Below are 17,523 nucleotides of genomic sequence, written 5' to 3'. Positions count from 1 at the left end.
AAGGGGGGGGGGGGGTCATCACGCAGAATACTATAAAACATACATGAACTCCCAAATGAAACACCCACTCCAAACTAATGTCCCACCTATGACATTCTTGGCGATGACGAATCACTGTTTGCATGTACGCTGCAACAGTGTTATGGTTAGGGTGCACGCCGTTCAAGCAGTTTACAAAGTCTATGCAATGTTTTAGTGCTGCGGGATATTGCATAAATTCTCATTACATTGCTTCAAAGCACTGATGACAAAATGTAAAGCCCTTGTGTAATTTTTGCTTGCATATACTGATTTTAACAAACTTAGTTACCTAATGATGTAATAGAGTCACATAAATTTTCATCATATGGGCTACCAAAATAAAGGTACAGTGTATAAAGATTTGGTTATAGACTGGGCAGTTCATGCTGTTGTATAACAAAAGTTTCAGTAGAAAGGATTTGCAGAGTTTTGTTTGTGAAAAGCAGTTAGTACTGAATGAATTACTCTGCATCAATAAAATTAATATTGACCAAAATGATGGAGGTCAGTCATAGTGTACAAACCTGATAAACTGATGTTTGCATTGTTCCATGTGCATTACTATAATAATCAGTAATATACTAGTAGTAAATTTGTATCATTATCACGAACACACACTTGACAGCTTGCACTGTTTTCACACCTACTCTGTTTTTTCACAGGGTATAACAATTTTTCAAATTTATCAGTACATCAATAGACAATGGCTACCCTGCAGCAAACGTTCAGCAATGCTCCACCAGGGATATTGACCTCCTGTATTGTATGCTTTTTACAATAAATTACTGCACATTTTCCCACTGCTAACACGCAATTCAAAAGATAACAGCTCCCCCTCGGCAGGGTTCAGAGGTTTAATGATGCTATCCTGGGCCAGAAATGACTCTATTGAACTTTGGCTGTACTCATTAATCCACTGGTTGTATGTGTACACACTCTATAGAGGACATCAGTTACACAATATCTCATTCTACTGACAGCCTTTTAAGACTGACAGAAGAATCAGTTGCAATGAACTCTTGTAATTTAATGAAGGTGTTAAACAAGATGAAAAATGGAGTGTTCACACACAGAGATATTCTCCTCACTGACCACTACCCAGTACAATTGGCCTCAAACTGTGTTGCCTGTCCACCAAACATGCCATTCTCAATACATTGGCATTGTAAGAGCACACTGTTCAGGTCTTTATGATAATATGTCTGTCAAAGCAGATTATATTTAAATGAGATAGTTTAAGTCTGCTGTCAGACTTGAAATTGAGACTTGATTAGTATTTGGAGATGTGTCTTTACACCTGCTCACTGACTACTGAGTAGTTCTTTCGTATGGTTAGTGTGGAAGCCCTGAACATCTCATTGTACAGTTGTATGCTCACTGTGTTGATTACAACTGGTAAAATTGATGAACACTTTCTTGATAATGTTTTTGCTGAAATTCCAAACTTGAGCACACATTTGCTTGCCAACAATCACAACTTTCTTTATCTAGCCCAGACTCACAGCTGTATACTTGATATTGATAACCTGAACGGCGTCTACAGATGACGTGAATATGGTGCACCTGCATATCATGTAACTGTATATAATGTGCATGACTGCTTTACAATAAAAACCTATTGACCAAATATGACCACAGGTTATTGCTAATGTGCAGTGTCCATGTCATGTGTGCAGACACAAAGTTTGCACAACACATTTGTAATATTCAATTGTCCATGACTTGATTTCGTCATGAATGCGTGAATTTAACTGTATGCACATGAGCACAATGTGTTCTCATGCCTGATGATGGAAGGAGTACAGTGTATACAGTGTGTACATATCATTAACAAGTACTGTACCTTGGTATTCAGAATTGAAAAGAATTTCAAAACACTCCTACCCTGTAATCAGTCCTTGGGGAATATTCCAGTATCCACATTCAGTTTCTTTATAAAGCTACAGTTCTGTCAATGTTGTTGATGGGTATTATGTCTTTTGAATCTATACATTGGCAGTTCCTTGTCAGTATTATGACAGTTACTGCCAAATCTCACATTATGTTTTGTTTTCTTCCCACAAGCACAGCCTATAACAGTTTCCATTCTGATCTGCACCGTGTGTGAGAAAACTTTGAACAGGAAGTCTCCACCAAGTGTATTAATACAACATACGTAGATAATGTACCATCGCGGTATCTGAATGGTTATGGGTGGTCTACATTATATGTGTATGATTGGAAACAACAGGAAATGACATGAGGCAATGACAAGGCAATTATTCCTCTCTTCATAGAACAGGTGATGATTTTAACCCGTTGAGGACGGTCTGATTTTGCTACAACACACATTACCCACATACACACTTGCCCGAGTATACTCAGGACTCGTCCTCAATGGGTTAAAAATACAAGGTCGATGACATCCTTCAGCAAAATATCATACATGCACTTTTTAGCTTTAGACAGATATCAGCTATGAATTTGAGACTAAATGCATGATATGACGTATTGAAATTAGTCAGTGTTTGAAACACTGAAAACAGCACTTAGGTTTCCTGAATTAAACGTACGACGGGAAAATTATATTCCTAATCATACATGTATGTATACAAAAGTGTATGACATACTAGTAATAGAACCTACATGTACAGGTGTTCCTTGGCTGAAGCTACTAGCTTTCCATGACATCAATACAAACAGCCTTTTGGTACAAATTTGCTCAGTTTTCAATAACAGGGGTATAAGAATATTAGTAATAGTATCTAGATCAACTAACACCTTGGGTCTGATAGGACAGTATACAAATAATGCATACTACACAGGGCATTAGTAAGAATTATCTACCCAATCGAAACATACGATGCAAAGCCGTAAAACTACAGCCAACACTCCTATTCACACAAGTTCAGTGTTTATCTTTCCATTAAACAGCTCATCACAGGGCAGTTCCCACAGTACTTGAGTTTTAAAGCACCATGCATGACAAGATTTGTACCTATTGTCAATATCTATATAAAACTCAGAGTCGCGAATGAAGCAGCACCAATGTTATAACCCACTTAGGTGAAAATAACAACTTGTTTATTGCCCAGATGCACTGGACCAAGAAAATTGTTGTCTATTTAAACAACCTACACTGTAGACACACATGTGTTTGGTCATCATAAATGGGTCATACTGGGTGTCCCATTGTATGAGCAGACAATGAAGTATAAAGAAACCTAATCCCTTCAAACACATCTCCCCTGAAGTGGTAAACTTTATTCTTTCACATTTAACTTCAAGGATTGTTCAGTTTTCAATACTCTGTTTATCGCATCTTTTCAGAGCTACCAAGGGATTACCTACCACTAACTCATACCCCTCAAGAGACATTCCTGCACTTTTGGGAGGATAATAGTCTTGTGAGATAGGTCTGAATATCATATGCTTGGTATGTTTTTCAAGAGTCATGAAGGTATGCTATCTTCTTTAAAGGACAAGATCACCTTCATTAACATAAGGGTTTTGAGAATGTAGCAATATTAGTAGAACACATCAGTGAAAGTTTGAGGAAAATTGGACAATCGATGTAAAAGTTATGAATTTTTGAAGTTTTTGTGCAGTCACCGCTGGATGAGAAGACTACTGCAGTTTATGATGTCACATGTGTACAACAATATCAATATTAGGAAACTATAAAGAGAATTTCACAAAATTTCATCTTTTGAAAAAAGTGCACATTCCCTTGACTCATTACTGACAAATGCTATGGGTAATATTATTCCCATTGCCTTTAGAAAGAGGCAAGTCAAGTGCTCTTTTATTATGCGAAAAAAAAGTGAAAATATGTTGAGTTTTCTTCACATTTTCTTTATACTGTTGTACTCATATGACATGCTGATCATGAGCCTTTAGTAGTCTCCTCATCCAGCGGTTCCAACACAAAAATTTTAAAAATTCATAACTTTTGCATCGATTGTCCAATTTTCCTCAAACTTTCACTGATGTGTTCTACTAATATTGCTGCATTCTCTCAATCCTTAATGTTTATGAAGGTGAACTTGTCCTTTAATGATGTACTAATAATCCACTGTCAACATGAATGAAGAGTCAAGTTTACAGGACATTACTGACTTTTAGGTCAGATACTAACCATAGAGCTGACTGCTTTTTAACCTGTTTTTGAAGACATTCTGTATTGACATGAATTCTCAACAGTCTGACTTTGAATCTATATATTTTTTATCAACAATAAATAGAAAAATGATAATTTTCTTAGTGGGCAGTATAATAATGAGATGCATCAAAATTGCTGAACACAGACTAAAACTATGTACATGATATCAAGATGTACATTGCATATTGTACATATATGTAAGTTTTTGTTACTTCAAAGGCATGTTTGACACACTGCACACTGCCTAGGTTCCTACGTGAAGGGGAAAATTACTTAATCACCCTATCAACAGCAGGACAAGGCCAATTTGCAATTATGCTATCCCCATAGACAATTTATCAGCTCTGAACGGTTGACAGCATTCTATTTTCCGCAAGTCCTTGCTGCTTTCCCAGACGACACTTCCCCTCTGACGTCAGCATTCTGCTAGCAATACATGATATAAACATGCACCCTTTAACAGTTCTTTGTCATACAGGAAATAGACAATTTGACAAACAATGCTCGTCTCTTACATCTGCGCCACCTATATTCCATGGTTATTGAGTCTGTGCCATGAACTGCCATGTAACTGATCTGCCTGCAGAGAAATGTGTTTGACTATCACCTTCAAAGCCAGGAATTTCCCTGTGGCTAATTTCCATCACTTTCTCAATCCGTTGTATACCATTCCATTTAATAAATTCTCATTAAATGTCAACTTTATTGAGAATAGAATGATAAGTTCTGACTAATTAGAATCTATATCAGCCCCCTGCTCTCCCCTTACACTATTATTTTTCTTTCCAATCTTTAAATGTGTAGTTAAACTTTGCTGCTACAGCTCACCTTCATCAATGTCACCTCTTGCCGCTGCCTCCAGGAGTTCAACATTCTTGGCGAATGTGACGCCTCGTCGGTTCTGCATCTCTTTCATCTGGTTGGTGTTCTTGCGCTGCCGCTTGGTGAACTCCTTGTCAGATTGGTGGTACCGCTTGAGCTGCTGGGCCCGCCGCTTGCGTGCGTGCTTGAGCCTCTCCTGGACACTCATCTTTTCCAGGGTGGCCATTTCCATGACCAGCTCGTCGTGCGAGGCCATGGTGAAAGGAATATGGACCATTGGCAGGGGGCTTCTCGTGTGTCAGTAGGTGTGCTGGCTTGACTCCACGGTCCAGCACAGCAGGGGGGAATGAGTAAGTCCGACAAGGAGGATTGCCAAGAAAGACACTCACTGGCTGGTGGTGTTGTGGCAAGCCTCACCTGTACTGCAGAGACGCGATAGGATTTCGTGCATTACAACAATCACAGGCAGACGCTTAATCCTTCCCGTATGTCACCCTGGCTTCTAAACGGCAGCAAATACGTACACCCTGTGTTCCACTCCAAAGACAGATCCGAGCTGCTGCTGCTGCGAGCAAGCGCAAGTCATGGAGAGACGTATTTCTTTCCACACCAGGATGTCAGTGTAATGTATAGAGCCCTTTTAGAGGCATGAGTTGTCTAATCACTTGCAAACTTCACAACAGGCTGGGCCGCACAGTGGCAACCTCCCCAGTACTTCTCAAACTCCACCACCGAGTTTCCTCCCGCAATATCCTCAGGAAGTGCCACTCACGTTATGGTCCTTTGACCTCAACATGGTACAGCCCACACGCAGGGGTGCCTATCTTAACTGTGGGAAGAAGAAAAAATGATGCGCGGAATGTCAGGTAACAACCTGCTACAGATTCTTTAGAGTAGATCTCGATGGAAGTTTCAGCACACAAAGACGTTACCCATACACGCAGCCAAAAGTGCTAAGGAAAGACTGTGGCTACAGATTCACCTCAGCCGTGTGGGAGTGGAAGCAACAAGCGTGAGAAGAGCAGGAGTTTGTTGGCTCTCTAACCGACGGTGAGCGTCATCGAAAGTGCGTGCTTGACTGAGTCCCGTTCGCTATGAAGTCACACTCACAACTGGGACCTGTACAGGAAACAGAGCATTAGAATACACAAACTTGAGGTGGCTGATACAACCATAACGGCATACTGATGATAATATACATCGCTGGGCCTATTCATTCAATTGCCTTGGACTTTGTTCAGCTGAATATGAATGGTGTGAACCCTTTCCTTTCTACTCTCCTGGGTAAATTCTCCTTGCAGCGTTTCTGACAACAATTCGCCATGGACCTGTATTGGCACATTCTTTTCATTTTCAGATTTTTTTTTTTTTTTTCAAAGTGAGAACAGAGTTTCCATTATAATAATATATGATAATTTTCACCTACAGTATAGTGTGCACATACATTACAAGTATGCGCATATAATAAATACTAATTACAAAATAGCAAATCAAGATGACTGTAAAACAATGACTTGTATAAAAATTTGTTGCTTCATTAGATGCTGGCTATTTAAATAGGACATCTCACAATAGAAATCAGCTCTCACTTGACCACAAAAAAAAAAAGAAGGAAAAGCTCCGTTGGCAAATACTGAAGTATACAGACACAGCAGGCAAAGGAAGATTATGATATTCCGACAACATAAACCTATCCTGTTCTTGTGACTTGTGCTCATGACACAACCCTAATGAATTTGTGCTTACAAATCATTTAGGTCTTTTTACACGGGAATAAACAATGGCACCCGGGCGCAAGTTGGGCTGCACAATGGGAGTGAGTCAGCGAGCGCGATTTAGCCTGTCACCTAACGACGACACACACGGGGCAGAGAAAAACAGGATGAGCAGATTCAAAAGTCTAACGCGAGGAAATTTGTTTGCATGCAGCGATAACATGCAGGAGAAATGAAAGAGGGAGACACATAGAGAGGAAGTACCAGTGACTAACATAAACTACACCAAAAATACTCCAGATCCCTACAAATAGAAACCAGGATTTGTTAGAAGTCATTGTAGAACGTATTACTAATTTGTTGAAAGTGAGTGTAGCACATTTTGCAATTACGAGGTACCAGGTATGATGCCAATCATAGGCCCATAAACCTAATGCTATGGCTCTTTACTGAGCACTACAAAACATGCAGTGTCTCAACTACAATGCAAGCCACATGCATTGGACCAACCTTATCACAGGACTCAAACTTAGAAATACAACATGCCAATCAGCATAAAATCACATCTTTAGCACTCATACGTAGAGAGAAACTTTTATTTCATTGAAAAACAAATATTCAACACATCACAATAACATAAATTTTGCCAATTAATTCAATTTGGGAGGAGAACAATGCCCAAAGCTATTGTGAAAGAATAATTTAGATCTTGGCAATGGCAAAGCCATAATGTTTTCTAATTGTGACAACAAACATTTGGGGGGGGGGGAGGGGGGACATTGTGTGACCAATCAAAACAAAAATTTGACACAGTTGTTGAATATTGAGTTCAGAATTGGCATTCTTAATTTTCACTAGGTTCTACACATTCCAAAGATATTGTCCCATTCCAGAAGCCCCCCCCCCTTTTTTTTTCTTTCCCTGAGAATATAGGTGACTCATATCAGCACCGACAATCAGATGAATGATTAAAGAATCTACTCTAATCTGCAGAATGGGAAATCAAATGTCGTATAAAGTCTGCTCAAAAACATGTACTCAGCTTTCCAAGAATATGTAACATATCCTCATTAGTGGATTTCCAATTCCACAGCCTCACAAACCCATCCCTCCCCACCCTAACAAAAATAAATAAAATCAACATCAAGCATTAGGTACACACGAATGACTGGAAATGATCAATTACTACCTCCTACTAAACTTAAAAGTGAAAATTTGAGAAGATACTTCTCACTTCATTCAAACAAAGTTGTTTTTATAACAGATTAAAATGGCAACCAACCAATCAGAAAGCAATGAATTATGAGTAGAGTCCCACAGTTGCTTTGTGTATGTGTGTGTACCAGAGGTAATTGGCTAATTGCAGGAGGGGGGAACCCCTTCACGCAGAGATCTGGAGATGAAATAGAGGAGGATATTACTGATGACACTGCCAAATCCACTCTCTGGAAATGGGGACTTACACAAATCTATCCCTAAATGGAGCATTTTTAGACTCAGAGTCAATTGCCCTATCCTTTCTGGCTCATGAATTTGGCCTGAAGAATTTCACATCACTGAAGCCCGACACTCCCAATACTTTCTGAAGTCATTCATAAAAGAACTGTCCAAATTACACTCAATCAAATCTCAGCCTCAGCTTTGAATATGTCTTTTTCTCCTGGTTATCATGCTTTTGTGTCTATGTGATGAAACCTAAAATAAAACTGTGATGACAATGTATAAACAGATAAAGAAAGAAGCATCAATTTTGCTCTGGAACTCAGTCCATAAAATTCATAGTATGTAACCTATTTTGAAAAGCAGCACATTAGAATTGCATGTTTTCTGAGAAATCTATCAACTCCTTCATCAATTTAACTGGAGATATATTTATATTCTGCCTCAATAAACCATGCATTGCCCATCCATCTTTGTAGTTGATATTATACACAAGAGGCAATATTTCCTACACACATTCTCACGGTAACTTTGTATTCAATTGATTTCATTTCCATTCTTCAAACAGAAAATAAATCCAACATTAAAGCTATCATTACATAGCCTTGTGCTTCTAGATTGCTTGATTTGAATATCTATCCATGTATGAAATTATAATTCTGCTCAAACAACTTACACTTTGCTAACTTAATCTTAACACTTAATCCTTGTTTACGTGTGAACTATAAATGCTTTTGGTATACTGCTGTTATTTGAATTCATATTCCAGCAGTATCAATTTCAATCTAACCATTAGCTGTGGAGGAATGTGGGATCAATGCTGAAAATGTTTATTTCTCTTCAAAGAAACATTTAGTTTATCTCAAACTTCGATGAGTTCAAATTTTTATTAGCTTTTTTATCTTTCCAATCATATTCAGGCTGTTTTCAATCTGAGATATATAATAAAAAAGCACAATAATAAACAGCCTCACAATACACAATTCTCCTTCCTTTCTGAACTTATGACCAGAATCTCTTTATTAGATGAAAGCCTTGTGGGAGTATTTACCAAAGGCATGCTTCCATGGAAGCAAGTGGGCGTAATTACACAAAATTTCAGAGCAGACACATGCAATTACAGTATACCCATTTAAGAAAAAAAAATGGTAATAAAGCTACAGAAGCAGGTCATACACACTGACAGACCAATACTGTCTGTACTTCATTTCACAAGGAAAATCAGTCAGAGCACAGGTTTTTGTGGTATCAAAACTCTTTCAAGGTGCAATGCTTCAATTCTATCTCTGACACATACAATGCAAGTTACCCACTAATACCACAATCCTACCAGGGAGGTGAGAGGAAAAGGAGTGGGCACTGGATTAGTGTCTTTTGAACCATCCTCGGAGCCGCACTCCCCAAGAGACCACTCCACTAACTAGATTACTGCCGCTTGGCCGCACAGTGCACATGCGCAATCCTTGTCACAGGCTGGTGGGTCTCACCCCTCCCTGGCCAGAACTTGCATTACTCCACGTGGTATACTGGTGGGTGGTGTATAGGTATACCTACTGGTGCAGTGCTGTGCCTGCAAACAACACTGGTGCATTGTGATTTGCAGTGAACTGGTTGCATGGTCACATTTTGAATTTTGCAGCTAGTATTCAAGGTATTATAATTTATGTGCATTTACATGTCCATGTACTATAAGATTTCTTGGGAACAAATGTACTTTGCATGCAATTATGGTGAAATAACTTTTACATGAAATGGAAACAAATTGACACAGACTTCAAAACATTTAATAATAATGATTAGCAGCACCAATAATAATATACTGATTGTAAGAATATGAAGGAAACATGAACAGCTGAGTAGTGGAACACAGGCCCTAATAATGTCTGATGATAATAATAATTTTAATATCAAGCTAGCACAGAAAATACCAACCACAACAGCAACAACCATCATAAAAATACCCATTCAGCTTTCAAATAAGAATAAAACAAAAACAGACTGACAGACAAAAAAAAAAGCGCCATGGTGAGTATCTTATCAGGCATACAGTGATACAGGACATGTGAGATAGTTCAGCTCTCACTGAACTCTCACATGTTTTCACCATAGACAGGCAAGGAGGCAAGTTATTTCACCAAGATTAGGTCCTATAGTAGTCTCCATCATGACCACTCTGTTGTAGATTCGAGCCCTCCTGCCTCAATATATCCCCAGCATACAACAAAAAAACATTCAAATAGTGTTTTCATCCCCTGGAGAACTAAAATTGCTCACAATAATATGTTAGTGGGACCAGAAAAAACATGTCTTGGCGGATGTACGCAAGTTTCCCAAAAAATATGACAAGAGAACCAACACGAGCGAACAATGAAGTGATACATCAGACTAAAGAAAAACCCCAACATCTGCTGATCTACAGGTGAATTTCGTCAGCACTAGTCAGGATTTACACTTGACATTGCGTCGTAATTTGATTAAGACAAGAACAAAACAATGGCTATTGTTAAACAGTTACTTTGTCAAAACTCAACTTCTTCTTGGCCGATTTTCAAAATTTTTGTACCTATCGAGAGCTGAATTCTTAGACTAGCAGGTCCCAAGAGTATATGCCGTGTGAGCCTGCATAAAGAATGTAAAACCCTCATACACGTCCTTGTGAACACACACAAGTCAACTGGCCTGTCCATACTCCTAACGATAGAGGGCCAAATCACCGCGGCCCCGAGGATCGAACATCAAACAGCAGTGATAACGATCAGACTGACCTCGTTACGTAAGAGGTCGTTTACTTGTTCTTTGGGGCACTGATCCCTTGTAATCCTGCGTTGAGTGATAGGGAAAACCCTCAGGGCAGAGTGCCCACTCCTTTTTGTCTCACCTCCCTGATCCTACACACTCTGTACTAGTACTCTCATGCTCAGTAATTGATGACATGGCTACACTACTGTGATTTTTTGATGCTGATCATCCATTACATGAAATAATTTTCCAACCTGAATTCAATTTGCAATTTCAGCTAATGAATAACATTTCAAATGGTATCCTGTACACTTCTACGGAAGAAAACCGCTACACAAAATATAGTTTGTTGTTGTGAAAAGAAAAACTGCTCCACAAAAACTAGATGAGGAGCCATTTGTCACACACTTTCTTTATATTCTATTGAGTACAGCAGAGAGATCTGACAATTTTTCTCCTTTTCGACACACCGGTATCACATTTTAAAAAAATAAATAAATAAATTTTTTAAAAAATGAATCCTGCTCTGTAAGTACTGTGCAATAAGTTTTGTTGTGCCACAATGTCCTTACAAAGCCTGAGACATGCCAACTTGGTGTGGTTTCCAAGTTACAGCTTTACTTGCAGATGCATTATAAAGTAGAAAGAGCATGAGGAAGTGATTCACCATAACCCTGCACACAATAGCCTGGGGTAGGGGAAAAAAATCAGGCTCTCCACATTTCTTTAAACTTTAGTTTAGCCATGATAGACTGGTGAATGTTGGCAGCATTGCCCTTGTTTCAAGTTTTACTTTCAACAACGCCTGCCGGCTACTTTCGACAATAACTGCATGATACTGGTACTCATTCTGTTGAGTTAGACTGCTATTGAATAATGACTATGTGCAGTTTCACTTACAATGTACATAATACACGAGTACAGATTGGCATTGAAGGAAGCAGATTTGTAATGCCACACTATGTGTACATCTACTGATTTACTTTGCAACACATAAGGATTCATTCTACTAAATCATATGTCAATCTTTTCTAACTATCCTTCTAGTCTAATTTTGTGTATACACAATTTTCAGTCTGTGTAGTTAAACAATGCTTGAATTTTATATTTATTGCAAAGATGTTGGTAAGTGTTTTCCATTGTATCTTTTGGATTGACTCTCCACTGAATAGTCAAGTGGACTGGGCAATGCACCTTCTAGTCCATTATTAGTTCATGGTCAGAAACCTAGCAATGCACAAATTGCACTTTCGTAAAGATGGGAGGCATATTAACCCACAATGCTCCCTTGTTTTGAGTGTGTATGAATGCACTGTCTAGGTGTCTGAAACCAAGTTGAATGTTATTATCAGGGGCGGATCCTGGAATTCCAAAAGGGGGGGGGGGTGGGGCACAAACAATATTTTTGGTGCTACTTTTGGGTTTCATCTCATTTTTTCTTTTTATTTCTTTTGTTTTAACCAAAAATAAAGAGGGGACGCACGCCCGGTGTGCCCCCTCTGGATCCACCACTGATTATGGTTGGATTAGGCACGGGTGCTACAGAAACTGACCACATCATGGCTAAAATGCTCACTAGAAGTGGTACGAGTACTGGACACGGTAGGCATTTGATAGATCCAATTGATCAGGTAATAACACATTGACCAGCACTTTGAAAATAGCCATGCTGTGACAAATACAGCATGAAACCATTTGTGGTTAATGTTAAACTTAAAATCCTGTACAATTTGTCAGGCAACCCTTCACTGTTAATTCAGCTGGTAAATAATAAAAAAAAAATGATGATGATGATGATGATGATAATAACAATAACAATTAAACAATAATAATAATAGTAATATATACTATTTGAGATGGTTAAACAATTCCTCATCTTGTAGAGTCAATGAACCATGACAAAAAAATACAGAATTGCAGGAAACCCAACACCCAACTCTAAGTTGTAGTTTTAAACAAGCCCCTTGGGTCCACTGGGTAATGGGAAAAATCTCAAGGAATGATAAAACAAAAAGATTAGTTTTCTTTCTTTCTTTAAATCCTGTTGTTATCATTACAGTTTCATCATCATCATCATCATCGTCCCTTGCTATCAAAACAATGTTCGTCTGGAATTCTGGTCTCAGTCAAAATGTTTGAAATATAATTAATGGACATCCCATCCCCCCCCCCCCATGAAAAAAGGGTAATAAATAAATAAATAAATAAATAAATAAATAAATAAATAAATAAATAAATAAATAAATAAATAAATAAATGAAAATAAAAAAGAAGAAAATAACAATGCCTCAAGAACCCTCCCACCCATTACCAAGGTAAATTCACTTTGATGGTCATCACCCTAAACCTGTTTAGGACAAACTAATTTTGCTATAACACGCATTTCCCATAGACACCTTCCCGAGTATTCTCGGGACTCGTTTTCAATGGGTTAAAAGGAATACACATATTCAATTACAATCGTTGTATGTGTACACGTAACAAAATGCATGTCTTTCTACATGAACTTGTGCATTTAAACATGCTACATGTAGGGGAATCTCATCCCTCCATCATACTACAGTGTATGCCCTTGACTAATGACCAACATTGTTTCACAGCGTGACCAATATCATTATCCCTGTACGTGTAATAAGCTTGCTCCCTCCCCTCTACAATACTGCAATACACCCAAGCTCTTGGCCACCAAGGACAAAAGGAGTGAATGAATCCCCTTACTTCTTCCTTTGTTCTCCCCCAGGCACTGGAATTGAGTTCCCTGGTCATCTTCAATCAAGGTCCATCTCTCATCAAGACCAAGGCTCTTTTAATACCACATTAGTCTCTCCAACAATGCCAGACCTGATCCTTTAGCCAGCAATTAATCTTGGCTTTGTGTGATGCCACCCTTTAAAGCTCTTCAGAGGATTTGCAGTCAGAGCTAGTGTCTGGGGTAACCATCTCACATACTGCCTTAGAATATTCCCTTCAGATTAATTACCATGGTAGCAACTCCATGACTGCTTCTACCACTTGTTTGAGAATATCCAGACATAATCAAAGTGCACATAACATTATATACTTTTTTCCCTCTTGCAGACATAAGCAATATGTAAAATTCAGACATGATGATAGTAATGAGGCTAGGCTCTGAATAAACAAATATTTGGCTTAACTAGGTACAAATGCTTCAAGTACAAATGACAGAAATTCTGTCCTTGTCAAGTATCTTGCTCAACCTGATATCTGCAAAGAGGAAGCTATAGAACAGATATTTTTTTTTTTTTAATTACAACCATGTATAACTTACTTTCATCCTTTCATTCTTCATATACGGTACATAAGTATGACCGCAAAATCATGCGCTTGATGTCAAAAGGAGTACAGGGGATGGTCCTAATAACAGTGTGAGCCATGAACCAAAAACAAACACAGACTATTACATCTAACGACTTAAATGATAAGATGAATTACAACTTTATGACTTTATGGCCAACTTTTGACTTCCAAACTTTATATTGACACGGTAACATATCAATCTGATAAGGATTGGGTTCACTACAATGTCTTGCTTGCAGATTGCAAATTTCCCCATGGTCAACAGAACACATGATCTATGTATGTATTCCCATGTATACTGCTGCATTACTGCTGTATTACTGCTAACATAGATCAGAAGAAAAAAAAAATAGCAACTGTGAGCTTCTGACACACAAATAGTCACAAGTACAAATGTACCTCCACTAAACCGAGTTAAATAGCAGTGAAAAACTTAAAGGCTACTAGTGTACAAATTAGTATGCATGCGGTTACCATGCATGCAGGAAAGCAGTTGTTTGCCATTTAAAAACAATAACAAAAACAAAACAAAGTCTGAGGCAAGAGTTCCATATCCCCCCTTAAAATTTAAAAAAAGAAAGAAAAGAGAATGGGCTGGGCTTAAACATCACTAACATTAGGACATACATCAGGAATAAAGGGGGTTCACATGGGAATCCATCCCTGTTTTTCAATATTACACTACAAAGATCCTGCTAAATCTTGGTCTTTATGACACACTTTCTATTGTAATTTCATCCTGCTTTATCTCATTTTTTTAAAGGTATGCACTGCCTCGTAAATACACTAGTATCACATAGACCTACACATATGTCTTTCTTTTCAAGACAATTTTTTTTTTTTTTTTTTTTTTTTTTAGGTCTATCACCAACCACTAACCAAACATTCAAACTTCAAAGGGCAGTGGTTATTCCACGTGGGTCTTGGATCTGGACGTTTGAGATGCAGGACCTTTCTGGGCAAAAAAGCTTTGATTGAGAGAGGAAGCAGACCACTTCAGCGGGTTATGCACCCTTCTTTTTGTATAAGTTGTATCAATATGATGAGGTGATATCACATAAACACTACACTTATCATACAGGGTGCAAACGATTGTCAATGTGTTGTGCTTTTTTTAAATCACACACTTCCCATCACAATAATTGCATGGGACAGAACCGAGGTGCATAAAATTTAGAATTGTAGGGCTACATTTCATGCAGTGATTTTGGTGGTTACATTTTAGAGTACAGACATACATGTGTAAATACATAATTTTTTCTGGTAGCTAGGTACATGCTACTTGTTAAATGTTCTATTTATAAGAATTATCTATAAGTGACAAGGGATTCCGTCTAACGCAAGCGGCCATTATTCAACAAAAATACCATCCCAAATTTGTCCGCATGTTACATGTACAAACACGTACAAACTTTGTGCTTGTGCGCACGGTCAAACCTTGGCACAGGGCGGGAGGTCGAACCTTGGTGCCGGAGCTGTTAAACAATAATTGAGCTTGTGATGTGTGAGTTTAAAGATCTAGGACTAGGCCCCTTCTTGAATCTGCATGATATTGCAAACTGTCTAGAGTAGAATTAGAACTTGGTTCTAGATCTAACGATAGATAGAAATTAGAATATTTATGATAATATAAATAAGGATCACATGCTAAAATCAAGGCTTAGTAAGACAATGAAAGTGATGCAGAAGGATAATGAATCCTGCTCAGAGGTTGCAGTGACTTAATAATTGTACAAAGCGAATATATGAGAGGAAAAAAAAAATAAACAGAAGAAATGCATACAGAAACTCTATTCGACGCGTCTAGGAATGAGCACCACCGCACCGACACGGTACGAAAGTGTGAAACGCCACAATATCTATCGTGCTAATCTACTGATACCATAATCATCCATACCACCACCTTCAGGCCTACCACCACTTCGATACGGAGGCGGTGGTTGCAACGACGCCAGGCTCTCTGGGGCTGCTCGGGTAAACAATCTGCCAATCCCCGTGCAGCACAGTTATTCTAACTTGCCGATTTGAAGCCCCAGCTGAGTATCTTGAATCCTTTGGCCTCGCGTTTTACTCAGCTGAGACCCAATTCAGAGATCTATCTCGTAACACCGGCATAAATGATTAAAATATCATATCCTCCTCAGACACAAGACTTACATTTCCTTCTAAGAAGTTCGAAGTCCGCCTGATCACTGACAGAGCACCGCACAGCGAGTTCATTAACCACCCGCGATCCTCAATATTTTCTCCCCACCATACCAACACATTCACCTTGCTGGAGGGATCCGCGTTTTGGTATTGGGATTTGATACAGGTCAAACGCGTAGTGAGCGTGCTGGCGCTATCGTACAGTGTGGTCTGCAGTACCAGTGTAGATGATGGGGCATGGATAGTTATTATCGCTGCGGATCTCAGGCAAAGACTCACACACACACAATACTTGAACACGATACACACTTACGCCCAAATACTAGTAGGACACCTGACACAGAATTTAAATGGTTTCTCGTTTCAGTCAGATGACAGGCTTGCAAATTCAAAGATGTACTGTTGCAAATTAACTTCACTTCAGACAATTAAAGCTACACATCCAATTCATCTTCTGCTTTTATTCTAATTCATATGAAATTTACTTAAATCAATGTGCTGTCTACCCCTTGTGAGTCTGTGTTGATAGACTACAATATACTTTCCTCGTAGATGGCGCTATACCAGTGGGTGGTATTGTGCATGTTTTGACGCTCATGATGATAGTGGAACTCATTTCTAGGACTGCTTGATTGTCCTTTTTACTCTTTTAGCTTCGCAAAACTGCTTTAGAAATCATTCTTAATGAAAAAAAAATGTAAGTATAATCAAACAATTAATCATTGAAACAGAATATGCATTGAAGCTATGAGTGAAAGGTAAACAAGTGGTACCATGAAAAGTGTGCAAATTTAAATACAAAATATCACTCGATGAGGAAACAGTTATGTCTACCTCCAGTGCATGCAAGTCTTCAAAGAGAGACTTCAAAATGTGAAACGCCTCTCCTGCCCTGCACATACACAACTATACTACTTACAATGTTGGTGGGGTACAGTTAATTTGATCCGAGTATACCAACAGAACAGAAACAGGAACTGAAACATTCTCACAATCAAAATTAATTGAAATGAAATATTTAAGACTGTATTTTCATGAACGGATGGATGTAAACACACAAGTATACAATATTATTATAAAGTCAATGAATAGGCCTTTATGTTTTGTGAGGCAGCACTAAAGTAAGCCAAATAATTTCATTTTCGGTTCTGTTCATTTGTCTAGGGGTGAACAGTAAGC

At 38.5% G+C, this 17,523-nt stretch overlaps 1 protein-coding gene across 1 annotated transcript in view; it reads right to left on the bottom strand.

Annotated features, from left to right (window-relative positions):
* LOC140232923 (uncharacterized) overlaps positions 1–6,097 on the bottom strand; it is a 107,265-nt gene extending 101,168 nt beyond the window's left edge. Inside the window, exon 1 of the mRNA XM_072313034.1 lies at positions 4,991–6,097. Coding sequence (XP_072169135.1) covers positions 4,991–5,261 — 271 coding nt within the window. The 5' untranslated portion in view covers positions 5,262–6,097. The remainder of the gene's footprint in view (positions 1–4,990) is intronic.
* Between the last annotated feature and the right edge of the window lie 11,426 nt (positions 6,098–17,523).

This window comes from Diadema setosum, chromosome 9 (assembly GCF_964275005.1).
Source record: "Diadema setosum chromosome 9, eeDiaSeto1, whole genome shotgun sequence".
Classification (NCBI taxonomy): Eukaryota; Metazoa; Echinodermata; class Echinoidea; order Diadematoida; family Diadematidae; genus Diadema; species Diadema setosum.
The sequence above is the reverse complement of the archived record's forward strand: the minus strand, read 5'-3'. Positions and strand labels throughout refer to the sequence as shown.